This window comes from Crinia signifera, chromosome 4 (assembly GCF_055691185.1).
Source record: "Crinia signifera chromosome 4, ASM5569118v1, whole genome shotgun sequence".
NCBI lineage: Eukaryota > Metazoa > Chordata > Amphibia > Anura > Myobatrachidae > Crinia > Crinia signifera.
Genome location: NC_139220.1, coordinates 3370400 through 3395237, shown reverse-complemented (window position 1 = coordinate 3395237; position 24838 = coordinate 3370400). Strand labels below are relative to the sequence as shown.

Genomic DNA, 24838 nt, shown 5'->3' with positions numbered 1-24838 from the left:
CCGGGGTATGTGCTGTAGTGGTTAGCTGCCCCGGGGGAATGTGCTGTCAGGTGCCCCGGGGAATGTGCTGTAGTATGGTTAGCTGCCCTGGGGTATGTGATGTCAGGTGCCCCGGGGTATGTGCTGTCAGGTGCCCCGGGGAATGTGCTGTAGTATGGTTAGCTGCCCCGGGGGTATGTGCTGTCAGGTGCCCCGGGGAATGTGCTGTAGTATGGTTAGCTGCCCCGAGGTATGTGCTGTCAGGTGCCCCGGGGAATGTGCTGTAGTGGTTAGCTGCCCCGGGGGTATGTGCTGTCAGGTGCCGCGGGGAATGTGCTGTAGTGGTTAGCTGCCCCGGGGGTATGTGCTGTCAGGTGCCGCGGGGAATGTGCTGTAGCGGTTAGCTGCCCCGGGGTATGTGCTGTCAGGTGCCCCGGGGGTATGTGCTGTCAGGTGCCCCGGGGTATGTGCTGTCAGGTGCCCCGGGGAATGTGCTGTAGTATGGTTAGCTGCCCCGGGGGTATGTACTGTCAGGTGCCCCGGGGAATGTGCTGTAGTATGGTTAGCTGCCCCGGGGGTATGTGCTGTCAGGTGCCCCGGGGAATGTGCTGTAGTGGTTAGCTGCCCCGGGGTATGTGCTGTCAGGTGCCCCGGGGAATGTGCTGTAGTGGTTAGCTGCCCCGGGGTATGTGCTGTCAGGTTCCCCGGGGAATGTGCTGTAGTGGTTAGCTGCCCCGGGGTATGTGCTGTCAGGTGCCCCGGGGAATGTGCTGTAGTATGGTTAGCTGCCCCGGGGTATGTGCTGTCAGGTGCCCCTCGGAATGTGCTGTAGTGGTTAGCTGCCCCGGGGTATGTGCTGTCAGGTGCCCCGGGGAATGTGCTGTAGTAGGGTTAGCTGCCCCGGGGGTATGTGCTGTCAGGTGCCCCGGGGAATGTGCTGTAGTATGTTAGCTGCCCCGGGGTATGTGCTGTCAGGTGCCCCGGGGAATGTGCTGTAGTATGTTAGCTGCCCCGGGGTATGTGCTGTCAGGTGCCCCGGGGAATGTGCTGTAGTGTGGTTAGCTGCCCCGGGGTATGTGCTGTCAGGTGCCCCGGGGAATGTGCTGTAGTATGGTTAGCTGCCCCGGGGGTATGTGCTGTCAGGTGCCCCGGGGTATGTGCTGTAGTGGTTAGCTGCCCCGGGGTATGTGCTGTCAGATGCTGTAGTGGTTAGCTGCCCCGGGGGTATGTGCTGTCAGGTGCCCCGGGGAATGTGCTGTAGTGGTTAGCTGCCCCGGGGTATGTGCTGTCAGGTGCCCCGGGGAATGTGCTGTAGTATGGTTAGCTGCCCCGGGGGTATGTGCTGTCAGGTGCCCCGGGGAATGTGCTGTAGTATGGTTAGCTGCCCCGGGGTATGTGCTGTCAGGTGCCGTGGGGTATGTGCTGTCAGGTGCCCCGGGGAATGAGCTGTAGTAGGGTTAGCTGCCCCGGGGTATGTGCTGTCAGGTGCCCCGGGGAATGTGCTGTAGTAGGGTTAGCTGCCCCGGGGTATGTGCTGTCAGGTGCCCCGGGGAATGTGCTGTAGTATGGTTAGCTGCCCCGGGGTATGTGATGTCAGGTGACCCGGGGAATGTGCTGTAGTATGGTTAGCTGCCCCGGGGGTATGTGCTGTCAGGTGCCCCGGGGAATGTGCTGTAGTATGGTTAGCTGCCCCTGGGGAATGTGCTGTCAGGTGCCCCAGGGAATGTGCTGTAGTATGGTTAGCTGCCCCTGGGGTATGTGCTGTCAGGTGCCCCGGGGAATGTGCTGTAGTGGTTAGCTGCCCCGGGGTATGTGCTGTCAGGTGCCCCGGGGAATGTGCTGTAGTATGGTTAGCTGCCCCGGGGGTATGTGCTGTCAGGTGCCCCGGGGAATGTGCTGTAGTGGTTAGCTGCACCAGGGTTTGTGCTGTCAGGTGCCCCGAGGAATGTGCTGTAGTGGTTAGCTGCCCCGGGGGTATGTGCTGTCAGGTGCCCCGGGGAATGTGCTGTAGTGGTTAGCTGCCCTGGGGTTTGTGCTGTCAGGTGCCCCAGGGAATGTGCTGTAGTGGTTAGCTGCACCAGGGTATGTGCTGTCAGGTGCCCCGGGGAATGTGCTGTAGTATGGTTAGCTGCCCCGGGGGTATGTGCTGTCAGGTGCCCCGGGGTATGTGCTGTAGTGGTTAGCTGCCCCGGGGTATGTGCTTTCAGGTGCCCCGGGGAATGTGCTGTAGTGGTTATCTGCACCAGGGAATGTGCTGTCAGGTGCCCCGGGGAATGTGCTGTAGTATGGTTAGCTGCCCCGGGGGTATGTGCTGTCAGATGCCCCGGGGAATGTGCTGTAGTATGGTTAGCTGCCCCGGGGGTATGTGCTGTCAGATGCCCCGGGGAATGTGCTGTAGTGGTTAGCTGCCCCGGGGGTATGTGCTGTCAGGTGCCCCAGGGAATGTGCTGTAGTGGTTAGCTGCCCCGGGGAATGAGCTATCAGATGCCCCAGGGAATGTGCTGTAGTGGTTAGCTGCACCAGGGTATGTGCTGTCAGGTGCCCCGGGGAATGTGCTGTAGTATGGTTAGCTGCCCCGGGGGTATGTGCTGTCAGGTGCCCCGGGGAATGTGCTGTAGTGGTTAGCTGCACCAGGGTTTGTGCTGTCAGGTGCCCCGGGGAATGTGCTGTAGTGGTTAGCTGCCCCGGGGGTATGTGCTGTCAGGTGCCCCGGGGAATGTGCTGTAGTGGTTAGCTGCACCAGGGTATGTGCTGTCAGGTGCCCCGGGGAATGTGCTGAAGTATGGTTAGCTGCCCCGGGGGTATGTGCTGTCAGATGCCCCGGGGAATGTGCTGTAGTGGTTAGCTGCCCCGGGGGTATGTGCTGTCAGGTGCCCCGGGGAATGTGCTGTAGTGGTTAGCTGCCCTGGGGTATGTGCTGTCAGGTGCCCCAGGGAATGTGCTGTAGTGGTTAGCTGCACCAGGGTATGTGCTGTCAGGTGCCCCGGGGAATGTGCTGTAGTATGGTTAGCTGCCCCGGGGTATGTGCTGTCAGGTGCCCCGGGGTATGTGCTGTAGTGGTTAGCTGCCCCGAGGTATGTGCTGTCAGGTGCCCCGGGGAATGTGCTGTAGTGGTTAGCTGCACCAGGGTATGTGCTGTCAGGTGCCCCGGGGAATGTGCTGTAGTATGGTTAGCTGCCCCGGGGGTATGTGCTGTCAGATGCCCCGGGGAATGAGCTGTAGTATGGTTAGCTGCCCCGGGGGTATGTGCTGTCAGATGCCCCGGGGAATGTGCTGTAGTGGTTAGCTGCCCCGGGGAATGAGCTGTCAGATGCCCTGGGGTATGTGCTGTCAGATGCCCCAGGCTATGCGCTGTCAGATGCCCCGGGGTCAGAAGGTCAGATGATGTCATGCTGTGGTGGGTCTTTGGAACCACCGGTATTACCTATATACAGAGGAGTGCTGTCAGATACCCCCGGGGCAAGATAAGGTCATGGGGTGATTGGTCTTTGGAACTGCCGGTATTACCTATATACAGAGGAGTGCTGTCAGATACCCCCGGGGTCAGAAGGTCAGATAAGGTCATGGGGTGATGGGTCTTTGGATCCGCCGGTATTACCTATACAGAGGAGTGCTGTCAGATACCCCCGGGGTCAGAAGGTCAGATAAGGTCATGGGGTGATTGGTCTTTGGAACCGCCGGTATTACCTATACAGAGGAGTGCTGTCAGATACCCCCGGGGTAAGATAAGGTCATGGGGTGATGGGTCTTTGGAACCGCCAGTATTACCTATATACAGAGGAGTGCTGTCAGATACCCCCGGGGTCAGAAGGTCAGATAAGGTCATGGGGTGATTGGTCTTTGGAACCGCCGGTATTACCTATATACAGAGGAGTGCTGTCAGATACCCCCGGAGTCAGACGGTCAGATAAGGTCATGGGGTGATTGGTCTTTGGAACCGCCGGTATTACCTATACAGAGGAGTGCTGTCAGATACCCCCGGGGTAAGATAAGGTCATGGGGTGATGGGTCTTTGGAACCGCCAGTATTACCTATATACAGAGGAGTGCTGTCAGATACCCCCGGGGTCAGAAGGTCAGATAAGGTCATGGGGTGATTGGTCTTTGGAACCGCCGGTATTACCTATATACAGAGGAGTGCTGTCAGATACCCCCGGAGTCAGACGGTCAGATAAGGTCATGGGGTGATTGGTCTTTGGAACCGCCAGTATTACCTATATACAGAGGAGTGCTGTCAGATACCCCCGGGGTCAGATAAGGTCATGGGGTGATGGGTCTTTGGAACCGCCAGTATTACCTATGTACAGAGGAGTGCTGTCAGATACCCCCGGGGTCAGAAGGTCAGATAAGGTCATGGGGTGATGGGTCTTTGGAACCGCCAGTATTACCTATATACAGAGGAGTGCTGTCAGATACCCCCGGGGTCAGAAGGTCAGATAAGGTCATGGGGTGATGGATCTTTGGAACCGCCAGTATTACCTATGTAAAGAGGAGTGTTTTCAGGTCCAGAGAAGTCATCAATGTACGAAATTCCAAGGGGGGTAATGGGACTTTCTCCAATTCCTCGCAGCATATTTCCAATTAAGACATAAACCCACATGTAGGAGCCGCCTTCCTTCACACACTCTGTAAATACATAGAGGTACTATAAATGTGTCCTCATACATGTAGCTGCGATACGTCATGCAGTGCGAGATGGCTGGCGTCAGTGAGCCGGCAGGTCACGTGCAACTCAGCTAACGTCAACGTTTGTATGCAGATATAGCTGCAGTCACACACATCATATAGGTATGCCACATAACATTTTAGTCAGCAGAGTCTGCTTGTGTGTCTGAATGATACAATTCCTTGTTTTTTTTAGACTGTCTATGACCACCACTAAATATTTATTTTCTTAGGATTACAGGGGCCAACATTTTGTGGGAGTACAGGGGGCATCTTTCCCTAGGAGATCAGGGGGCATATTTCCCTAGGAGATCACAGGTCACCATTCCTTAGGAGATCACGGGTCACCTTTCCTTAGGACATCTTGGGGCATATTTCCCTAGGAGATCAGGAGGCATCTTTCCCTAGGAGATCAGGGGGCACATTTCCCTAGGAGATCAGGGGGTACATTTCCCTAGGAGATCAGGGGGCATATTTCCCTATGAGATCTTGGGGCATATTTCCCTAGGAGATCAGGGGGCATATTTCCCTAGGAGATCACGGGACACCTTTCCTTAGGAGATCAGGGGGCACCTTTCCCTAGGAGATCAGGGGGCACATTTCCCTAGGAGATCACGGGTCACCATTCCTTAGGAGATCACGGGTCACCTTTCCTTAGGAGATCACGGGTCACCATTCCTTAGGAGATCACGGGTCACCTTTCCTTAGGACATCTTGGGGCATCTTTCCCTAGGAGATTAGGGGGCCCCTTTCTCTACGAGATCAGGGGGCACCTTTCCCTAGGAGATCAGGGAGCACCTTTCCCTGGGAGATCAGGGGGCACATTTCCCTATGAGATCTTGGGGCATATTTCCCTAGGAGATCAGGGGGCACCTTTCCTTAGGAGATCAGGGGGCACCTTTTCCTAGGAGATCAGGGGGCACATTTTCCTAGGAGATCAGGGGGCACATTTCCCTAGGAGATCAGGGGGCACATTTCCCTAGGAGATCAGGGGACACATTTCCCTAGAAGATCAGGGGGCACAATTACCTAGGAGATCAGGGGGCACATTTCCCTAGGAGATCAGGGGACACCTTTCCCTAGGAGATCAGGGGACACATTTCCCTAGAAGATCAGGGGGCACAATTACCTAGGAGATCAGGGGGCATCTTTCCCTAGGAGATCAGGGGGCACATTTCCCTAGGAGATCAGGGGGCATATTTCCCTAGGAGATCAGGGGGCACATTTCCCTAGGAGATCAGGGGGCACATTTCCCTAGGAGATCAGGGGGCATCTTTCCCTAGGAGATCAGGGGGTATATTTCCCTAGGAGATCAGGGGGCATATTTCCCTAGGACATCTTGGGGCATATTTCCCTAGGAGATTAGGGGGCACATTTCCCTAGGAGATCAGGGGGCATATTTCCATAATAGTACAGGAGACACCTTTGCCTATGAGATCAGGGTGCAGATTAGAATTCCTAACCTGGGGTATAGGAAATAAATAATAGAACTAGATCGTTGAAAAAAATCTGTAATATATTGAATTGTCTACAACCATCTGACCAGCAACCTGTCTGACAACTCCCTGCTTGCTACTCTCCAATCTGGATTCCCCCTGTACACCACTGAAACTACCCTGACCAAAGTCACCAATGATCTTCACTTGGCCAAATCCCAGAGTCACATTTCCCTGATTTATCTCCCTCATGTGGTGTGTGTATATGTATATATATATATATATATATATATATATATATATATATATATATATTTATACTCCCCCCCCCTCCCATGTCATATTTCCCTATTCTTACTGACCACCTCTAGTTGTAGACCACATATATTATGGGTTCAAAGCGCTGATAATCCAGATGCCCTGACTAGCACGGTTACCCATGGGGTTTACATGTACTCTCTTAGTGCAATGTTACTACCTTTGCTATATAACCTGTCCTTTCATATGAACTAGTCAGTGACATTATACATGTGTATGACCTACATGCCAGGCTTTGCTGCTAACATTGCCAGCATTGGGCCCCGACTCCTAATGGCGGCCTCAGTCAGGGATGGTTACAGGGGAAGGGGCAGCGCGGGGTCCGGGGGCTGTGGCTGCGGCGGTGAAGCAGGCAGTCCGCATTGTCTGGTAAGTGCTGAGTGTGCGGACACTGGGGACAGTGCGTCAGAATTTGATAATTCAGAAGATATGCTGGCTGCTGATTGACTCAGAGTGCTCACTCTACCAGCCAATCAGAGCCCATTTCCATTTTCAATTCCAACTGCTGCCGCACCCATAGCTCCCAGGCGCTTCACGCTGCCTACACTCCGGACCAAACGCTGCCCGGGTACCTGTATTCGCCCCGGACTGCCCGCTGCACCCACAACCGCAGAAGGGGGCGCACTTTGAACTTTTGCTTGGGCGCCAGTAGGCCTGGAATAAATACTCCCATAATCCCACAGTCCACTCTGGCCAGCTGATGACTATCACCTTTCCTCCCCTCTGGTATCCGCACTTCACTCCGGAATCCGAGACTTCTCCCTCATTCTATCAGACTACCTCCCCATCCTGTACATCAACCTGTCATCGAAAACCCACCTGTCCACATAACCATATGACCATGTACAGAAGTCTGCCCCACCCTCTTTCACCCTCCATCTCCTATAGCTCGTGCCCACCAGCTATAACTGGACCCCATCCTTGGTTCTCTGCCCTGTGACTCCACAACTTCATTGTATTTGCACCTCTGACAGTGGCTCTATGCCTGCACCAATGAGTGTACATTAATGTTGATGATGATGACAGTCTGCTGAAGGGGGTATGAGAACATATTGAGCAATCCATTGGTCATCTGCAATTGGAACAAGGTTAGCCATCCGACACTGAACGTATAATAATGGCGTCTCAGCCACAGTCCCGCCCGCTGTGTTCTACATAGATCATGTTATGTGGCCAGGTCACCAAGGTCGTGTCATGGCGGGGACAGAAAAACTAAAGAAATAAAAAGGTGATTGCTCCTTGTGATATTTTAGACCTGGGGTAGCCAACTACAGTCCTCGAGAGCTACCAACAGTGCATGTTTTCCAGATCTCCTCATAGAAGTGAAGTATTTAGCTGCACCTGTGGATCTTTTGGAATGTGTCAGTCAGTAATGAGTGCACCTGTGCAGCAGCTAGGATGTCTGGAAAATGTGACCTGTTGGTAGCTCCCGAGGACCGTAGTTGGCCACCACTGTTTTAGTCCATAGAGAAATGTAGTTGGGTGTGGATTCAGTGTGTACCTGGATTAATGGCCTCAGTAACCGTCCCATTGGCCAAGCAGGGGGAAACACTGAAAGTGGAATTATTCTGTGAGCTCCGGTGTGTCCTCAGCGATTCATATCGATATCTGTGGAGAAATCACACATTGAGATCATCACAGAAGAGGAGAATCCATGAATTATATAATACGGAAATGAGGCAATGGCGTCACGTACGGTCCCATGAAGAAGTGCGGCGTAGCGGTGAGAAAACTTCCCAACGCCATCACGATGCAACCGGCTGCAATAATCCGCGGCCTGTGGAGTCTCGCCCCAAAATAGCTAACGATGGCGATCATCAGTAAGTTACCTGCACGGTAAAGTGAGAGAGCAATGACAGACTGCGCTGGTCAGAGGCACGTGGTCATATGTAACAGAGACACGTGGTCATATGTGTCTGTCATGTGGTCATATGTAACAGAGACACGTGGTCATATGTGTCCGTCATGTGGTCATATGTAACAGAGACACGTGTTCATATGTGTCCGTCATGTGGTCATATGTAACAGAGACACGTGGTCATATGTGTCCGTCATGTGGTCATATGTAACAGAGACACGTGGTCATATGTCGCAGTCATGTGGTCATATGTAACAGAGACACGTGGTCATATGTGTCCGTCATGTGGTCATATGTAACAGAGACACGTGTTCATATGTCAGTCATGTGGTCATATGTAACAGAGACACATGGTCATATGTCAGTCATGTGGTCATATGTAACATAGACATGTGGTCATATGTGGCAGTCATGTGGTCATATGTAACAGAGACACGTGGTCAAATGTGTCCATCATGTGGTCATATGTAACAGAGACACGTGTTCATATGTCAGTCATGTGGTCATATGTAACAGAGACACATGGTCATATGTCAGTCATGTGGTCATATGTAACATAGACATGTGGTCATATGTGGCAGTCATGTGGTCATATGTAACAGAGACACGTGGTCATATGTGTCCATCATGTGGTCATATGTAACAGAGACACGTGGTCATATGTGTCCGTCATGTGGTCATATGTAACAGAGACACGTGTTCATATGTCAGTCATGTGGTCATATGTAACATAGACATGTGGTCATATGTGGCAGTCATGTGGTCATATGTAACAGAGACACGTGGTCATATGTGTCCGTCATGTGGTCATATGTAACAGAGACACGTGGTCATATGTGGCAGTCATGTGGTCATATGTAACAGAGACTCGTGGTCATATGTGGCAGTCATGTGGTCATATGTAACAGAGACACGTGTTCATATGTCAGTCATGTGGTCATATGTAACAGAGACACATGGTCATATGTGGCAGTCATGTGGTCATATGTAACATAGACATGTGGTCATATGTGGCAGTCATGTGGTCATATGTAACAGAGACACGTGGTCATATGTGTCCATCATGTGGTCATATGTAACAGAGACACGTGTTCATATGTCAGTCATGTGGTCATATGTAACATAGACACATGGTCATATGTGGCAGTCATGTGGTCATATGTAACAGAGACACGTTGTCATATGTGTCCGTCATGTGGTCATATGTAACAGAGACACATGGTCATATGTGGCAGTCATGTGGTCATATGTAACAGAGACATGTGGTCATATGTGTCCGTCATGTGGTCATATGTAACAGAGACACGTGTTCATATGTCAGTCATGTGGTCATATGTAACAGAGACACATGGTCATATGTGGCAGTCATGTGGTCATATGTAACATAGACATGTGGTCATATGTGGCAGTCATGTGGTCATATGTAACATAGACATGTGGTCATATGTGGCAGTCATGTGGTCATATGTAACAGAGACATGTGGTCATATGTGGCAGTCATGTGGTCATATGTAACAGAGACACGTGGTCATATTTGTCCGTCATGTGGTCATATGTCACAGAGACATGTGGTCATATGTGGCAGTCATGTGGTCATATGTAACAGAGACACGTGGTCATATGTGGCAGTCATGTGGTCATATGTAACATAGACACGTGGTCATATGTGGCAGTCATGTGGTCATATGTAACATAGACATGTGGTCATATGTGGCAGTCATGTGGTCATATGTAACAGAGACACGTGGTCATATGTGTCCATCATGTGGTCATATGTAACAGAGACACGTGTTAATATGTCAGTCATGTGGTCATATGTAACAGAGACACATGGTCATATGTGGCAGTCATGTGGTCATATGTAACAGAGACACGTGGTCATATGTGTCCGTCATGTGGTCATATGTAACAGAGACACATGGTCATATGTGGCAGTCATGTGGTCATATGTAACAGAGACATGTGGTCATATGTGTCCGTCATGTGGTCATATGTAACAGAGACACGTGTTCATATGTCAGTCATGTGGTCATATGTAACAGAGACACATGGTCATATGTGGCAGTCATGTGGTCATATGTAACATAGACATGTGGTCATATGTGGCAGTCATGTGGTCATATGTAACATAGACATGTGGTCATATGTGGCAGTCATGTGGTCATATGTAACAGAGACATGTGGTCATATGTGGCAGTCATGTGGTCATATGTAACAGAGACACGTGGTCATATGTGTCCGTCATGTGGTCATATGTCACAGAGACATGTGGTCATATGTGGCAGTCATGTGGTCATATGTAACAGAGACACGTGGTCATATGTGGCAGTCATGTGGTCATATGTAACAGACACGTGGTCATATGTCAGTCATGTGGTCATATGTAACAGAGACACGTGGTCATTTGTCAGTCATGTGGTCATATGTAACAGAGACACGTGGTCATTTGTCAGTCATGTGGTCATATGTGTAAGTCATGTGGTCATATGTAACATAGACAAGTGGTCATATGTGTCAGTCATGTGGTCATATTTAACAGAGACACGTGGTCATATGTGGCAGTCAAGTGGTCATATGTAACAGAGACACGTGGTCATATGTGTCCGTCATGTGGTCATATGTAACAGAGACACATGGTCATATGTCAGTCATGTGGTCATATGTAACAGAGACACGTGGTCATAAGTGGCAGTCATGTGGTTATATGTAACAGTGACACGTGGTCATATGCGGCAGTCATGTGGTCATATGTAACAGTGACACGTGGTCATATGTGTCAGTCATGTGGTCATATGTAACAAAGACACGTGGTCATATGTAACAGAGACACGTGGTCATATGTGTCAGTCATGTGGTCATATGTAACAGAGACAAGTCAGTCATGTGGTCATATGTAACAGACACTTGGTCATATGTGTCAGTTATGTGGTCATATCTAACAGAGACACGTGGTCATATGTGTCAGTCATTTGGTCATATGTAACCGAGACACGTGGTCATATGTGGCAGTCATGTAGTCATATGTACCAGAGACACGTGATAATATGTGACAGTCATGTGGTCATATGTAACACACAGAGACACGTGGTTATTTGTGATGGTCATAGACATGTGGTTAGATGTGACGGTCAGAGACAAGTGGTTACATGTGACGGTCAGAGACACGTGGTTACATGTGACGGTCAGAGACACGTGGTTACATGTGATGTTAGAGAAATGTGGTTATATGTGACAGTCAGAGACACGTGGTTACATGTGACAGTCAGAGACACGTGGTTACATGTGACAGTCAGAGACACGTGGTTATATGTGATGGCAGAGACACGTGGTTATATGTGATGGTCAGAGACACGTGGTTACATGTGACGGTCAGAGACACGTGGTTACATGTGATGGTCAGAGACACGTGGTTATATGTGACGGTCAGAGACACGTGGTTACATGTGACGGTCAGAGACGCGTGTTTACATGTGACGGTCAGAGACACGTGGTTAGATGTGACGTCATAGACACGTGTTTACATGTGACGGTCAGAGACACGTGGTTACATGTGACGGTCAGAGACACGTGGTTACATGTGACGGTCAGAGACACGTGGTTACATGTGACGTTAGAGAAAATTATATGTGACAGTCAGATACACGTGGTTAGATGTGACGTCAGACACACGTGGTTAGATGTGACGTCAGAGACACGTGGTTACATGTGACGTCAGAGACACGTGGTTACATGTGACGGTCAGAGACACGTGGTCATATGTGACAGTCATGTGGCATATGTAACAGAGACACGTGGTCATATGTGGCAGTAATGTGGTCACATGTAACATAGACACGTGGTCATATGACAGTCATGTGGTCATATGTAACAGAGACACGTGGTCATATGTGGCAGTAATGTGGTCACATGTAACATAGACACGTGGTCATATGACAGTCATGTGGTCATATGTAACAGAGACACGTGGTCATATGTAACAGAGACACGTGGTCATATGTGTCAGTCATGTGGTCATATGTAACAGAGACACGTGGTCATATGTGGCAGTCATGTAGTCATATGTAACAGAGACACGTGATAATATGTGACAGTCATGTGGTCATATGTAACACACAGAGACACGTGGTTATTTGTGATGGTCATAGACATGTGGTTAGATGTGACGGTCAGAGACACGTGGTTACATGTGACGGTCAGAGACACGTGGTTACATGTGACGGTCAGAGACACGTGGTTACATGTGATGTTAGAGAAATGTGGTTATATGTGACAGTCAGAGACACGTGGTTACATGTGACAGTCAGAGACACGTGGTTATATGTGACGGCAGAGACACGTGGTTATATGTGACGGTCAGAGACACATGGTTACATGTGACGGTCAGAGACACGTGGTTACATGTGATGGTCAGAGACACGTGGTTATATGTGACGGTCAGAGACACGTGGTTACATGTGACGGTCAGAGACACGTGTTTACATGTGACGGTCAGAGACACATGGTTAGATGTGACGTCAGAGACACGTGTTTACATGTGACGGTCAGAGACACATGGTTACATGTGACGGTCAGAGAAACGTGGTTATATGTGACGGTCAGAGATATGTGGTTACATGTGCCGGTCAGAGACATGTGGTTACATGTGACGGTCAGAGACACGTGGTTACATGTGACGGTCAGAGACACGTGGTTACATGTGACGGTCAGAGACACGTGGTTACATGTGATGTCAGAGACACGTGGTTACATGTGACGGTCAGAGACACGTGGTTACATGTGACATCAGAGACACATGGTTAGATGTGACGGTCAGAGACACGTGGTTAGATGTGACGTCAGAGACACATGGTTACATGTGATGGTCAGAGACACGTGGTTATATGTGACGGTCAGAGACACGTGGTAAGATGTGATGGTCAGAGATACGTGGTTACACGTGACGGTCAGAGACACGTGGTATTATGTGCCGGTCAGAGACACAAGGTTACATGTGACGTCAGAGACACGTGGTTACATGTGACGGTCAGAGACATGTGGTTACATGTGACGGTCAGAGACACGTTGTTATAAGTGACATCAGAGACACGTGGCAATGTACGACAGTCAGAGACACAACGTAACATGTGACGGTCAGAGACACGTGGTTACATGTGACGGTCAGAGACACGTGGTTATAAGTGACGGTCAGAGACACGTCGTTATAAGTGACATCAGAGACACATGGCAATGTATGACAGTCAGAGACACAAGGTTACATGTGACGGTCAGAGACACGTGGTTATATGTGACGGTCAGAGACACGTGGTTATATGTGACGGTCAGAAACACGTGGTTACATGTGACGGTCAGAGACATGTGGTTACATGTGACGGTCAGAGACACGTGGTTACATGTAATGTCAGAGACACGTGGTTACATGTGATGTCAGAGACACGTGGTTACATGTGATGTCAGAGACACAAGGTTACATGTGACGGTCAGAGACACGTGGTTATATGTGACGGTCAGAGGCATGTGGTTATATGTGACGGTCAGAGACACGTGGTTACATGTGACGGTCAGAGACACGTGGTTACATGTGATGTCAGAGACACGTGGTTACATGTGACGGTCAGAGACACGTGGTTACATGTGATGTCAGAGACACATGGTTACATGTGACGGTCAGAGACACGTGGCTACATGTGACGGTCAGATACACGTGGTTACATGTGAAGGTCAGAAACACGTGGTTACATGTAACGGTCAGAGACACGTGGTTACATGTGACGGTCAGAGACACGTGGTTATATGTGACGGTCAGAGACACGTGGTTACATGTGACGGTCAGAGACACAGGGTTAGATGTGACGGTCAGAGACACGTGGTAAGATGTGATGGTCAGAGACACGTGGTAAGATGTGATGGTCAGAGATACGTGGTTACACGTGACGGTCAGAGACACGTGGTATTATGTGCCGGTCAGAGACACGTGGTTACATGTGATGTCAGAGACACGTGGTTACATGTGACAGTCAGAGACATGTGGTTAGATGTGACGGTCAGAGACACGTGGTTAGATGTGACGGTCAGAGACACGTGGTTAGATGTGATGGTCAGAGATACGTGGTTACATGTGATGGTCAGAGACACGTGGTTACATGTGCCGGTCAGAGACACGTGGCTACATGTGATGGTCAGAGACACGTGGTTACATGTGATGGTCAGAGACATGTGGTTACATGTGACGGTCAGAGACACGTGGTTAGATGTGACGTCAGAGACACATGGTTAGATGTGACGGTCAGAGACACGTGGTAAGATGTGATGGTCAGAGATACGTGGTTACACGTGACGGTCAGAGATACGTGGTTACACGTGACGGTCAGAGACACGTGGTATTATGTGCCGGTCAGAGACACAAGGTTACATGTGACGTCAGAGACACGTGGTTACATGTGACGGTCAGAGACATGTGGTTACATGTGACGGTCAGAGACACGTTGTTATAAGTTACATCAGAGACACGTGGCAATGTACGACAGTCAGAGACACAACATAACATGTGACGGTCAGAGACACGTGGTTACATGTGACGGTCAGAGACACGTGGTTATAAGTGACGGTCAGAGACACGTCGTTATAAGTGACATCAGAGACACATGGCAATGTATGACAGTCAGAGACACAAGGTTACATGTGACGGTCAGAGACACCTGGTTATATGTGACGGTCAGAGACACGTGGTTATATGTGACGGTCAGAGACACGTGGTTACATGTGACGGTCAGAGACACGTGGTTACATGTGACGGTCAGAGACACGTGGTTACATGTGATGTCAGAGACACGTGGTTACATGTGATGTCAGAGACACGTGTTTACATATGATGTCAGAGACACAAGGTTACATGTGACGGTCAGAGACACGTGGTTATATGTGACGGTCAGAGGCATGTGGTTATATGTGACGGTCAGAGACACGTGGTTACATGTGACGGTCAGTGACACGTGGTTATGATGTGACGGTCAGAGACACGTGGTTACATGTGATGGTCAGAGACACGTGGTTACATGTGACGGTCAGAGACACGTGGTTACATGTGACAGTCAGAGACACGTGGTTACATGTGATGGTCAGAGACACGTGGTTACATGTGACGGTCAGAGACACGTGGTTATATGTGACGGTCAGAGACACGTGGTTACATGTGACGGTCAGAGACACGTGGTTACATGTGACGGTCAGAGACACGTGGTGACATGTGACGGTCAGAGACACGTGGTTACATGTGATGTCAGAGACACGTGGTTACATGTGACGGTCAGAGACACGTGGTTAGATGTGACATCAGAGACACATGGTTAGATGTGACGGTCAGAGACACGTGGTAAGATGTGACGGTCAGAGACACGTGGTAAGATGTGATGGTCAGAGATACGTGGTTACACGTGACGGTCAGAGACACGTGGTATTATGTGCCGGTCAGAGACACGTGGTTACATGTGATGTCAGAGACACGTGGTTACATGTGACAGTCAGAGACATGTGGTTAGATGTGACGGTCAGAGACACGTGGTTAGATGTGACGGTCAGAGACACGTGGTTAGATGTGATGGTCAGAGATACGTGGTTACATGTGATGGTCAGAGACACGTGGTTACATGTGCTGGTCAGAGACACGTGGCTACATGTGATGGTCAGAGACACGTGGTTACATGTGATGGTCAGAGACACGTGGTTACATGTGACGGTCAGAGACACGTGGTTAGATGTGACGTCAGAGACACATGGTTAGATGTGACGGTCAGAGACACGTGGTTACATGTGACGGTCAGAGACACGTGGTTAGATGTGACATCAGAGACACATGGTTAGATGTGACGGTCAGAGACACGTGGTAAGATTTGACGGTCAGAGACACGTGGTAAGATGTGATGGTCAGAGATACGTGGTTACACGTGACGGTCAGAGACACGTGGTATTATGTGCCGGTCAGAGACACGTGGTTACATGTGATGTCAGAGACACGTGGTTACATGTGACAGTCAGAGACATGTGGTTAGATGTGACGGTCAGAGACACGTGGTTAGATGTGACGGTCAGAGACACGTGGTTAGATGTGATGGTCAGAGATACGTGGTTACATGTGATGGTCAGAGACACGTGGTTACATGTGCTGGTCAGAGACACGTGGCTACATGTGATGGTCAGAGACACGTGGTTACATGTGATGGTCAGAGACACGTGGTTACATGTGACGGTCAGAGACACGTGGTTAGATGTGACGTCAGAGACACATGGTTAGATGTGACGGTCAGAGACACGTGGTAAGATGTGACGGTCAGAGACACGTGGTAAGATGTGATGGTCAGAGATACGTGGTTACACGTGACGGTCAGAGACACGTGGTATTATGTGCCGGTCATAGACACGTGGTTACATGTGATGTCAGAGACACATGGTTACATGTGACAGTCAGAGACATGTGGTTAGAAGTGACAGTCAGAGACACGTGGTTAGATGTGACGGTCAGAAACACGTAGTTAGATGTGATGGTCAGAGATACGTGGTTACATGTGATGGTCAGAGACACGTGGTTACATGTGCCGGTCAGAGACACGTGGCTACATGTGATGGTCAGAGACACGTGGTTACATGTGATGGTCAGAGACACGTGGTTACATGTGACGGTCAGAGACATGTGGTTATAAGTGACATCAGAGACACATGGTTACATGTGACGGTCAGAGACACGTGGTTACATGTGACGGTCAGAGATACGGGGTTACATGTGCTGGTCAGAGACACGTGGTTACATGTGACGGTCAGAGACACGTGGTTACATGAGATGGTCAAAAAAATGTGGTTATAAGTGACATCAGAGACACGTGGCAATGTATGACAGTCAGACACAAGGTTACATGTGACGTCAGAGACACGTGGTTACATGTGACGGTCAGAGACACGTAGTTACATGTGACGGTCAGAGACACGTGGTTATAAGTGACATCAGAGACACGGGGCAATGTACGACAGTCAGAGACACAACGTAACATGTGACGGTCAGAGACACGTGGTTACATGTGACGGTCAGAGACACGTGGTTATAAGTGACTGTCAGAGACACGTCGTTATAAGTGACATCAGAGACACATGGCAATGTATGACAGTCAGAGACACAAGGTTACATGTGACGGTCAGAGACACGTGGTTATATGTGACGGTCAGAGACACGTGGTTATATGTGACGGTCAGAGACACGTGGTTAAATGTGACGGTCAGAGACACGTGGTTACATGTGACGGTCAGAGACACGTGGTTACATGTGATGTCAGAGACACGTGGTTACATGTGATGTCAGAGACACGTGGGTACATGTGATGTCAGAGACACAAGGTTACATGTGACGGTCAGAGACACGTGGTTATATGTGACGGTCAGAGACACGTGGTTACATGTGACGGTCAGAGACACGTGGTTACATGTGACGGTCAGAGACACGTGGTTACATGTGACGGTCAGAGACACGTGGTTACATGTGATGTCAGAGACACGTGGTTACATGTGATGTCAGAGACACGTGGTTACATGTGACGGTCAGAGACACGTGGTCACATGTGACGGTCAGAGACATGTGGTTATAAGTGACATCAGAGACACATGGTTACATGTGACGGTCAGAGACACGTGGTTACATGTGACGGTCAGAGATACGGGGTTACATGTGCCGGTCAGAGACACGTGGTTACATGTGACGGTCAGAGACACGTGGTTACATGAGATGGTCAAAAAAATGTGGTTATAAGTTACATCAGAGACACGTGGCAATGTATGACAGTCAGACACAAGGTTACATGTGACGTCAGAGACACGTGGTTACATGTAACGGTCAGAGACATGTAGTTACATGTGACGGTCAGAGACACGTGGTTATAAGTGACATCAGAGACACGGGGCAATGTACGACAGTCAGAGACACAACGTTACATGTGACGGTCAGAGACACGTGGTTACATGTGACGGTCAGAGACACGTGGTTATAAGTGACTGTCAGAGACACGTCGTTATAAGTGACATCAGAGACACATGTGTTATGATATCCGGGAGTCCTCGCCAACCCTAACTCCGTTGTCATCGAATGGGATTGATGGCTGCGTGCTAGTGCTAGGCTTCGTCTATAATAGCCGCGTTCGACAGAGCCCGTTAGTCAGGCTCCGCCCCCGATGCCACCAGGTCTTGAGAGTTGACAACGCTGCCACCAATGTCAAGGATGAACAAGGGGATGACTAACTACCCCAAGAAGGCGAGGTCACCCTTGCTCTGTAGCAAACAGGGTAGACGTAACAATACGTAAAGATGTAACACAAACCTATACCAAACAGGTGTAACAATACACAGAGGTGTTTCATCAGAATAAAGATACGAGTAAGGGCAGTCTGGGGATAGACCCCACTTATCTGTGCTCCGAGGAGACAACGGCAGCGGGAACCAGGGTACGGACAGCTGGACAACGCACGGACACCAGGAGGACAAGAGACAGAACGGAGGACACGGCTGGGAATCTAACGACAGGACACAGGACGACTGGGCACAGGAACCAGGAGCAGTGGATAGGTGGGAACCAGGAACACTTGAGACCCTGAGGTGCAAAAGCTATAACCGGCGCCTGTCCTGGGCAGACGCCGGCTCTTTATTCAAAATCCCCGCTGACGCTGACATGCGCCGCACTGCCGGGCGCATGACCTCAGCGCGCCGGCACGCCGACGGAGACGCTCGGGGTCGTTGCCCGGCAACGCCCCGATGCCTGCTGACGATGCCGTGGGGACGGAAGCCAGGGGCGTTGCTGCGCGACGCCGCTAACGTCTCCCCCGGCACTCGTCTACACTGTCTGTCCCGGCGGGTCCGGGACAGAAGTGTAACAGTACCCCCCCCTTGAGGAGGGGTCACCGAACCCTTAGAATCCGGTTTCCAGGGAAATTTTCTAAAAAACTCCGCTCTTAGCCTGGGCGCATGCAAAAACTTTTCTGGGACCCAAGATCTTTCCTCATCTCCAAACCCCTTCCAGTGGACAAGAAACTTGAGCTGACCCCTGACTACCTTGGAATCCAAGATATGTTCCACCACATACTCCTTATGCCCTCGAACCAAGACAGGTCTTTGAGTACGTGTAGAGCTGGATGGAAGGGTTCCGATGACAGGTTTGAGCAGGGAACAATGAAAGACATTATTGATGCGCAGAGACCTGGGAAGCTGAAGTCTGAATGCCACAGGGTTGATTTGTCCGATAATCGGAAATGGACCGATAAACCTGGGACCCAACTTGGGACATTGCTGTCGAAGTCTAATATGGCGTGTGGATAACCATACTCTCTGACCCACTTTAAAGAGACACGGTCTTCTGTGCCTATCAAAGAAAATCTTAGACCGGGCTGAGGATTGTCTAAGGGCTATGTGTACATTCTTCCAGGCTTTCCTAAAAAACGAGACAGTGGACGAGGATCTTGACGGATCAACCGGGGGCATGAATGAACTACATTTGGGGTGCAAACCTGAGTTGCAGAAAAAAGGAGAGCTCTTGATAGCTGAATGATAAGAGTTATTGTATGCGAACTCTGCTAATGGAATAAGCTCAGCCCAATTGTCCTGGCACTTTGAAACGAAACAGCGGAGGTATTGTTCCAAAGCCTGGTTGACCCTCTCGGTCTGTCCATTCGACTGCGGGTGGTAGCCAGAGGAGAGACTGACCTGAATCCCTAAGGCTGCACAAAACTGTCTCCAAAACCTGGCCACGAACTGGGAACCTCTATCCGAGACAATATCGACCGGGAGTCCGTGAAGCCTAAAGATGTTGGTGATGAATAAATTTGCTAGAATTTTAGCAGTAGGAAGCCCATGTAATGGAGTAAAGTGAGCCATTTTGGAAAATCTATCCACAGTAACCCAGATGGTGGTGAACTTGCTAGTCGGAGGCAGGTCAACTATAAAGTCCATAGAAATATGGGACCATGGTCTTTTTGGAATGGACAAGGGAAACAGCGGCCCAATAGGAGACTGTCGAGACGATTTGTGTCGCGCACAGACCAGACATGAGGCCACAAATCTGTCGACATCTTGCCTCATAGAGGGCCACCAAACAGTCCTGGCTAACTGTTCAAAAGTTTTGGCAATACCTGGATGCCCGGAGCTTTTTGCCGAGTGAAAGTCCATGAGAACCGCCTCCCGTAATTTCTGGGGAATAAATAAACGGTCCTGTGGGGTCTGTTGAGGAGCCGACGCTTGGGCAGCAATAACTAAGGTGGCTAAATCTTGGGTCAGGCCCGCCATGATTACTGAGCAAGGGACGATGGGAGATGCTTTCACCTCAGACCCCTGGAAAGTCTGAAAACTGCGGGAGAGGGCATCCGCCTTCACGTTCTTAGATCCCGGCCTAAAGGTGATGATAAACCGGAATCTGGTGAAGAATAGTGCCCACCGAGCCTGTCGTGGGTTGAGGCGTTTGGCGGACTCAATATAAGAGAGATTCTTGTGATCGGTGATCACGGTGATGGTATGCTGAGCTCCCTCAAGCCAGTGACGCCACTCCTCAAACACCCATTTGATGGCCAATAACTCACGATTGCCTACATCATAATTTCTCTCGGCTGAAGAGAATTTGCGGGAGAAGTAAGCACAGGGATGAATCTTTAGATCCAGTGGCCCCTTCTGAGACAGGACTGCTCCAGCACCCACATCAGAGGCGTCGACTTCGATTAAAAAGGGTAGCCTGGGATCTGGGTGGTGCAGAATTGGGGCTGAGCAAAACGCTTTCTTTAATTTTTTGAAAGAATCCATCGCCCGTTGAGACCATTGTCCTGGGTCAGCCCCTTTCCGAGTCAAGTCCACTATGGGTGCCACGATGTCCGAAAAGGAGCGGATAAATTTGCGATAGTAGTTAGAAAAACCAAGAAATTGCTGAATGGCCTTGAGCGTGGTTGGGAGAGCCCAGGATTGAATGGCCTGAACCTTAGATGGATCCATGGAGAAACCTTGAGGGGAAATAATATACCCTAAAAAAGTCACTTGTGACACTTCGAATTCACATTTTTCCAACTTGGCATATAGATGATTCTCCTGTAGCTTCTGCAGCACCAGGCGGACGTGCTGCCGATGTTCAGGAAGAGATTTGGAAAAAATGAGAATGTCGTCCAAGTAAACTACGGCAAAACCCCCTAAAAACGGTCGAAGGACTTCATTGATAAAGTCTTGGAAGACTGCCGGGGCATTAGCTAGACCAAAAGGCATCACAAGATACTCAAAATGCCCCGAGTGGGTATTAAACGCGGTCTTCCATTCATCACCACTTTTAATTCTGATTAAGTTGTAGGCCCCCCTGAGGTCTATTTTGGAAAAAATCACTGCCTCCCGAATCTGGTCAAATAATACGGAGATGAGGGGTAATGGGTAGGATTTTTTTTTACCGTAATTTTGTTAAGGGCTCTGTAATCAATACAGGGCCGTAAAGACCCATCTTTCTTCTCAACAAAGAAAAACCCCGCCCCCACCGGTGATTTTGAGGGCCGAATGAACCCCTTTTCAAGGCTTTCTTTAATGTAGAGGTCCACGGCTTGGGACTCAGGTGCGGATAACGCATATAAACGACCCTTAGGAAGTCTGGCATTAGACACTAAATCAATGGCACAATCAAAGGGGCGATGAGGAGGCAAGGTGTTGGCTTCCTTTTTAGAAAAAACATCTGAAAAATCACGGTACTGAGGAGGGAGAGCTTGAAAATCAGGGTGCATCACACGGAGAGGGAGAGTGAGACAAACATCCGAACAGGACCCTCCCCACCGAGTGATCTCACCAGTTTCCCAATTAAATTCAGGGTTGTGTTTTTTCAACCAGGGCAGCCCCAGGACTATAGGAGTGAGAGGACAGTGAAAAATAAGAAAGGTGATATCTTCGGAGTGAAGAGCCCCCACCGACAGACGAAGGGAGGGAGTCCTAAAAGATATACCGCCTTTAGACAGTGGACGGCCATCCAACCCACAAAAAGAAACGGGATTTTCCAAGGGTATGGGCATAAGGCCCAATTGTTGCACCAGGCCTTCATCTATAAAGTTACCGGCCGCCCCACAATCCACAAAGGCAGATCCGTTCCAAGAACGGTCGGTAACAGAGACTGATACCTGAATTAATACAGAATCTGAGGGAGAAAAGCTCGACAGGCCCAAGTGAACCCCCCAAGTATCACTTAGGCCCTGTCTTTTCCCGCCTTCAGCGGACAAGCAACAGCGAGATGACCGGGACCCCCACAATACAAACAGAGGCCCTTGAGACGTCGGCGTTTTTTTTCGGAGGAAGATAGTCGAGTGGCCCCCAACTGCATAGGCTCGTCTCCGGGTACCTCGGTAGACTCGTCTACAGATGAGGAAGGCAACACTCCAGACCGTCTCTCTCTCTGCCGCTCCCGAAATCTCCTATCCACCTTAATGGCTAACTGCATGATCCCATCAATGTCTTTGGGAGTGGGGTACTGTACTAATGCATCCTTAAGGGATTCGGATAAACCAATCCGAAACTGACTACGAAGCGCTGGGTCGTTCCAGCCAGAATCAATAGCCCAACGTCTGAACTTAGTACAGTATGCCTCAGCTGTGTCCTGCCCTTGACGCAGGGCTCTAAGATTTGACTCGGCCGAGGCCGCCCGGTCCGGGTCATCATATAATAACCCCATTGCTGAGAAGAATGCATCCACTGAAGAGAGAGCCTCAGCACCATCTGAAAGGCCGAAGGCCCAAGACTGAGGATCTCCCTGCAGGAGTGATATAACCATTCCAACCCGTTGAGCCTCAGAACCAGAAGATCCTGGGAGCAATTTGAAATAAAGCCTGCATGACTGTTTAAAATTAAAAAACAAAGACCGGTCACCTGAAAAACGGTCAGGGAGATTTAACCTGGGCTCCAGACTCCCACCGGAGGAGGAGCTAGACTGAGACCGTTGCTCGTGTGAGTTTACCCGTAGGGTGAGCTCTTGCAATTTCTGCGTCAGCGTGTGCATCTGTCCTGCAAGAGAGTGGGCAGCAGCCTGCTGTGACGGATCCATGATTGGGTTTCCCCACGACTACCGAACCTCTGAGCTGTAGGGGCAACAACAGTCTCAGAGTATGGTCTGGCCGGTTATAATGTTACTAGGTGATTCATTGCGCCCTACGGGCGCTCTTCACACCGGCGTAAGGGGCTACGCCCCTTAATTTGTGAACATTTGTATTGTGAGAAATATGGTTAGAATTGTATGAAAGATGCCCTGTATTGCAGCTTCTGGCAGTGGGTGAGGGTCCAGCGTGGCAGCACTGGAGTACCGGACGGTGGCCCTGAGTCAGTGTCTCCTCCTACTGGGTGGATGTTAGGGTGCATGAGAGCAGGAGGCTGGGATATGAGGCATGATAGGGGTATGTGGGCAACACAGCGTCAGCGATTACCCAGTGGTGGAAGTTACGGTTCAGGAGAGCAGGAAGCTGGGTAGTGATAGGGGTGTGTGGGCATACGGGGGACTAAAGAGGGTGGTGGACACTGTGCAGCTTCTGCCACTGGGTGAGGGTCCAGCGTGGCAGCACAGAAATACAGGAGTCAATGTCTCCTCCGACTGGGTGGGAGTTAGGGTGCATGAGAGCAGGAGGCTGGGCGGTAAAGCATGATAGGGGAATGTGGGCAACACAGGGTGAGCGGGTCTCCACTGGCGGAAGTTACGGGGCAGGAGAACAGGAGGCAGGGCAGTGTCCTCCCACATTGATGGCAAAAGTATTTAACATCGGCCATAAACCATCGATTATTTGAAAATCATTGATGGTCGATGGGCATCCCTAGAACTGGAGGAGGGTGGGGGACAGTATGCAGCTCCCGGCAGTGGGTGAGCGTCTCCTCCCACTGGGAGGGAGTGAGCGTGCATGAGAGCAGGAGGCTGTATAATAGTGGTATGTGGGCAAGACATTGATAAAAGTTGTGGCGCTGGTGCAGAGGGCAGTGGGGAAACCTGCAGTGCGGCAGCCAGGGCCGGATTTCCCACCTAGGGGCGGTACCTGCTTGTGGTGGTACAGGATCCCCCATTGTCACGGGGTTACGTGAAATGCGGGAGCGGGGGCCGCGGTGGTCCGCTGGGGGGTGGAATTGCCGGAAGGGGGTCTGCAAATTGCGGGAGGGGGGGTGGTGTGTGGGGATCCGCGGTTAGCGGGAGGGGGTCCGCAAATCGTGGGCGGGGGCGCGGGGGGGCTTGAATCGTGGGAAGGGGGGTCCGCAAATTGCGGGAGGGGGGTTGTCGGGGTTAGTGAATTGCGGGAGGGGGGGTTGCGGAGGTCCGTGAATTGCGGGAGGGGCGCGTGGGGTGCCGTGAGTCAAGGGGGGGGGTGCGGGGGTCCGTGAATCACGGGAGGGGTCATGAATCGCAGGAGGGGGGGGTCGTGGGGGGGCTGCGAATCGCAGGAGGGGGGGTGTGGGGGGTTGCCGTGAATTGCATGAGGGGGGCGTGAATCAAGGGAGGGTGGGCGCAGGGGGGTGGTGCGGGGGTCCGTGAATCGCGGGAGGGGGCATGAATCGCGGGAGGGGGGGTCGTGGGGGGTTCCGAA

At 50.6% G+C, this 24838-nt stretch overlaps 1 protein-coding gene across 2 annotated transcripts in view; it reads right to left on the bottom strand.

Moving 5' to 3' along the window:
• LOC146073558 (solute carrier organic anion transporter family member 1C1-like) overlaps nt 1–24838 on the bottom strand; it is an 88236-nt gene that overhangs the window by 42657 nt on the left and 20741 nt on the right. For both annotated transcript variants that reach the window (XM_083180753.1, XM_083180755.1), the window contains 3 exons: nt 8094–8226; nt 7899–8005; nt 4458–4604 (listed from right to left, as the gene is read on the bottom strand). In XM_083180753.1, the coding sequence (XP_083036879.1) occupies nt 4458–4604; nt 7899–8005; nt 8094–8226 (387 nt within the window). The remainder of the gene's footprint in view (nt 1–4457; nt 4605–7898; nt 8006–8093; nt 8227–24838) is intronic.